General features: G+C 26.4%; 1 protein-coding gene across 1 annotated transcript; it reads right to left on the reverse strand.

Annotated features, from left to right (window-relative positions):
• Positions 1–3,772: 3,772 nt before the first annotated feature.
• Positions 3,773–4,844, reverse strand: LOC107883618. The gene is made up of 2 exons (XM_029492485.1): positions 4,233–4,844; positions 3,773–3,969 (listed from the first exon to the last, which is right to left on the reverse strand). The coding sequence occupies exons 1-2, from the start codon at positions 4,432–4,434 to the stop codon at positions 3,797–3,799; spliced, it is 375 nt and encodes a 124-aa protein (XP_029348345.1). The 5' UTR covers positions 4,435–4,844; the 3' UTR covers positions 3,773–3,796.
• Between the last annotated feature and the right edge of the window lie 96 nt (positions 4,845–4,940).

The following is a 4,940-nucleotide window of genomic DNA, read 5'->3' on the forward strand; positions in this document are numbered from 1 at the left end:
GGGGCAATGCCAAAATCTCAAATCTTAAAAAATTCAAACTTTTCAAAATATTACACTTAGAAAAATTACAAACTCTCCCCCCTTACATATCAAATCTCACCCTCCACACTGATCTCCGTCTAAAAACTGTTCAAGAAGAAGCAAAACACTTCTATAAACGTTTCCATAATCGTCTCATATCCCACACAAATCCGTTAATCCGTGAATTAGCTTCAAACGAAATTCCTGGTAATCCTCATCGACGACTAAAAAGGAAATGGTGCAGAGATCTCCTTAACTAATAACCAAAAAAAAAAAAAAAAAATATATAAATAAATAAAAATATAAAAGTCAATAGGAAGTGTCACTACTGGGTGGCTTCTTCCAACAACTCACTCACGCCTTTTTGTAAATTAGCCCATATCCTTATTGTGTCTCTGGGTACAGATGGTATATTTCTTTTAAAAAATAAAAAAAAAAAAAAAAAAAAAATAGTCTTTCTAAAAAAATAGGTGCCTACTACCTACATTCATTGATTATTTATATTTATATATTTATTATATTTATATATTCCTTGATAATTATTTGTATCTATAAATAAAACTTGTAAAATCGACTTCTTATAATAATAATAATTATTAATATGGACATTTTTGCTTATCGTCAAAATATTATTAGGAAATATAATATTTTATTTTTAGGATATATAATACATAATATAAAAAATATTATTATTGTTAACGCCTGAAAATTATAGAATAAATATTAAGAATTACCTAAGTTAAATTGTATTTAATATAGGTTAGGTAACTATATTACCTGGTAACCGGATAAAAAAGCCACCGATAAAAAAACCATGGACAAAAGAGCCACGGATAAAAAATCCATTGATAAAAAAGCTATGGGATAAAAAATCCACAGGATAAAAAAGCCACCGATAAAAAAGACACGGATAAAAAAGACGAATTTTAAATCAAGTATCATATGAATTTTCAACTACAAAATTACTTGTAAATTTTATAATAAATAATAAAATAATGTTAAAATTGAATACAATAATTAATATAATTTATAAAAGTTAAAATTTACAATTTAAAAATATAATATAAAATAATAAATAATTAAAATAATCTTATTGTGTAAGCAATAGCTGTTAAATATTCGTCTATTGTCCGCTGTGTTAAGCCATTTATATGAATTTTCAACTACAAAATTACTTGTAAATTTTATAATAAATAATAAAATAATGTTAAAATTGAATACAATAATTAATATAATTTATAAAAGTTAAAATTTACAATTTAAAAATATAATATAAAATAATAAATAATTAAAATAATCTTATTGTGTAAGCAATAGCTGTTAAATATTCGTCTATTGTCCGCTGTGTTAAGCCATCACTACATATTTTATACAATTTTTCTTGCATTTTTTCATAAGTTTTTTTTTTTTTTTTTTTACTTAAATTGCCTATTACGAATTGGGCTAACTTTGTTTCATCTGAAGACAACTCTAATCTCATTTTCTTTATTAATGACCAAATAGAAGGATGATTGTGGCCTACTAATTTTGAAAAACGATGGTTCCACCCTTCTGTTTCGTTGTTAGTTCGATGTCCATTATCAAGGGTAGTTTGATAGACATTCCATATTGATGGTGGATAGAGCGGTGCAATATTTCGAAGTCTGATACCATTATTCGGATTATGCTGAACACTTCTGTAAGACCCATGGACATACGTGGTATCAAAATAATCGACTAAATCTGTTGCCTCCGGTGGCATAATTGTTCTTAAAAAATCCATTCCCTCTAAAACTTTGTTTTCTGGTAAAAATGCTAAACTATCAAGTTTTCTACAAAATATACTAAAATCATTATTATTTCTATACATATTTTCAAGTCCAAGATTCTGTATTTTTCTATGTGTGCTTTGAGTAAGGTGATAAAAGCACCCTTTAATACAAATATGGTTTCCAATTGTATTTTTTAATGCTTCAATCACAGCCTTTTCGAAATCCACATGTACTATAAGAGGATCAAGATAAATTTCCCTCTCATTGCATTTTTCTAGTAAAATTTTAATTAATTGTTCGTAACTAGACTGGGTTTTTCTTTTTAATAAGCAAAATACAGGTGTAATAAATATTGTTTTTACTTGAATCCGTATTACATATAGTTGTTGGAATTCCGTCGGCGATAATGCAAAGTTGCCGTCCATGAACCATTCTTCAGCTTTTGATAACAATTTTAAGCCGTCATCTGTGGCGAAAATTGTAATACGTTCATCCGAGTTTGAACCATTGTCGTATAGCAAAAATCTTTTAAAATTAGGCTCACCAGTCGTGCACCAATTACCTATTAATAATTATTAATTAATAAAATATATATTTTATATTAAATAAACGTAATTTTATCACGGAAAATATACGAGTATACACGTTTATTATACTGTTATTATACGAATATTAACTATGTATATATGTATCCACCAAAAATATACTCATAATAATTTTGTAATTACCTTCGATCATAGTAGAATTAATAGGACAGTTTTTTGATCGTTGTCTTCTTAACATACGTTTTACCGTGTCTTCAGTGGGCATTCTAGCTTTAGTTGCTGTTTCTATTTGCGATACATTTTCCGTAAATATTTCTACAGGATTTATCATACTAGAAGAAGTTACTTGATCCTTCATTTTTTGTATACATTTAGTAACTTTTATTTCTTCTTTATCAGGTAGATGATTATGTGGATTTTTTTCTACAGGATTATCATGTTGCAATTCAGTGTACATTGTCCCTGTACACTTGAGAGAACTCGCTTTCATACAACGCCATGTTATTTTATTTTTCCCCAAATGCTTAATGACGTACATATGACCATTAAAACAAATTTTGCTACCTCCTTTGTTTGTTTTGACAATTTCCATTATAAAAATTCAAAAAAAGTTCTTACAAATTTATTACACTTACACCTTACACTTTTATTTCACGACGCGCGACGTTTGTACTGTACATAGAGATGGGAATTTTACCGTAAAATTTTTTTCGGTAAATTTACCGGTAAATTTTACGTAAATTACCGTAAATTTACGTAAATTTTTTTAATAGTGTTTTTTTTTTATTAGTTTATTATGAACTTAATAACATGTTTATAACTCGGCTAACCAATACTACCACTGGACATTAGTCCACACTTAACCTCAAGTATTATATTTAAATATAATATACAACCGTATAAAAATATAAAATATATGAATAGTATGAATGTATGATGAATAAATTATGTAAATGTGAAATAATTTGAACAAAGGAAAAATAACAAAAAATAAACTTATTATAAATTTATTCATACTTTGCTTTATTTTTTAACAGATACTGAGATACCTAAATAAAATAAAAGTTAGATTTATTAATCTATTTAAAGTGTGATTCATAAAATTCATCATCGCTTAAAACATTATGTTCATCTGATAAGTTATCAGATTCAACTAGATCTTCTGTATCATAATTTTCTTCTTCTGTGTCTTCCTCTTCACTATCATCTTCATTTACTATCTCATCAACATTTTCCAGATCTCTATCTGTTGCTACCTTACTTACTGACTGAACATAGTTATTTGATACTAAATTGATAGAACTGGTAGAAGTTGATAGTATTTTATTATTACTTTTATCTGGAGTTTTCCAGAATATGAACCTACTTAACATTTTTTAATTTCTTATATAGAAAATACTATAAAAATTGTATTAACTATAAAGCCCCATCTTGGCCTTAAACTGTATTCTATTATTATATAGCTTAAAACTAAAATAGTTATGTTACCTTTTCTCCTCCTTTCATTGTATCTACAAATTTCAGTAAACTCTGATTTTTAAGGGTAATCTGAGGATTTTCAATGGAACTCTGATTTGTATCAGTTATCTGAATAACAGTTTCAGTATTTGGCACAATTTCCAATGAATTTTGATTAATTGCATTTATATTTTCTAGAAAATTAGAATTAAAATAAAAAAATTATTTAAAATATAATATTAAGAACTTTGATTATAGGTAATAATTTAATTTATAAATATTAAAAATATACATTTAGGTACCTACATACATTTTTCTGTAAATTTATATTTTATATTATGTGAATTTTGGATATTAATATTATCAATTCACAAAAGTATAATGAAATAATGATTATTATAGGTAATTATGACAACAGAAAATGTTAAATCTTTTAGTAATAATTAAATAAACTTACTATGGTTAAACTTTGATTTGTTAGGCGACAATAAAGATTTTGAAATACACTGTGGAACTTCTTTACACTCGTTTTTAATGTGCACTGTCATTCTTGTTACATTTTCTTTATAATTTTTATTACAATATCTGCACGCATATCTTTCTTTTCCTTCAATTTCTACTTTTGTGTAGCACCTTTTTTTGATTTCTTTCGGCTTCATTATTTTAGTACATTAGAAATTATAATATAAAATATTTTGAACAATGAGAACTAACATAAATTAACAACACAAATAATGAAGCAAAAAATCAGTTATCTATCACTTATCAGTTATCATTAATCAATAATCACATACTATAAATTATTATATAAATATAATTAGGTATACGCAGCGTGAACGGTCGCTGTGGTTGGTAAGTTATTTATAGTGTACAGTGTACTTGTGTTTTGTATACTACGTTCGGGGAATGGATGGAATGGTGATAATTTGAACTGGTTTTACCAAATTCTCGTAATATTAATTAGGTATATTGACGTATCGACTACGGTCTACGGATAACATTAACCTCATAGAAATGTTACTAGTGTTAATGTTCACATAAAAACATTTGAAATAAGTGGTCACTCGATTTTTAGAACGGTAATAAATATTTACCGGGTAAAAAAAATATCGGTAAAATTTTACGTAAATTTACCTTACCGGGGTAAATTTACCAAGCTCCCATC

The sequence above is a fragment of the Acyrthosiphon pisum genome, unplaced genomic scaffold, assembly GCF_005508785.2.
Source record: "Acyrthosiphon pisum isolate AL4f unplaced genomic scaffold, pea_aphid_22Mar2018_4r6ur Scaffold_21575;HRSCAF=24299, whole genome shotgun sequence".
Taxonomy (NCBI): domain Eukaryota; kingdom Metazoa; phylum Arthropoda; class Insecta; order Hemiptera; family Aphididae; genus Acyrthosiphon; species Acyrthosiphon pisum.

Coding starts and splice junctions, on each gene's coding strand:
- LOC107883618 (XM_029492485.1), bottom strand. CDS start 4,434: ATGAAGCCGAAAGAAATCAAAAAAAGGTGCTACACAAAAGTAGAAATT. Junction 3,970..4,232: donor CAAATCAAAGTTTAACCATA/GTAAGTTTATTT, acceptor CTAATTTTCTAG/AAAATATAAATGCAATTAAT.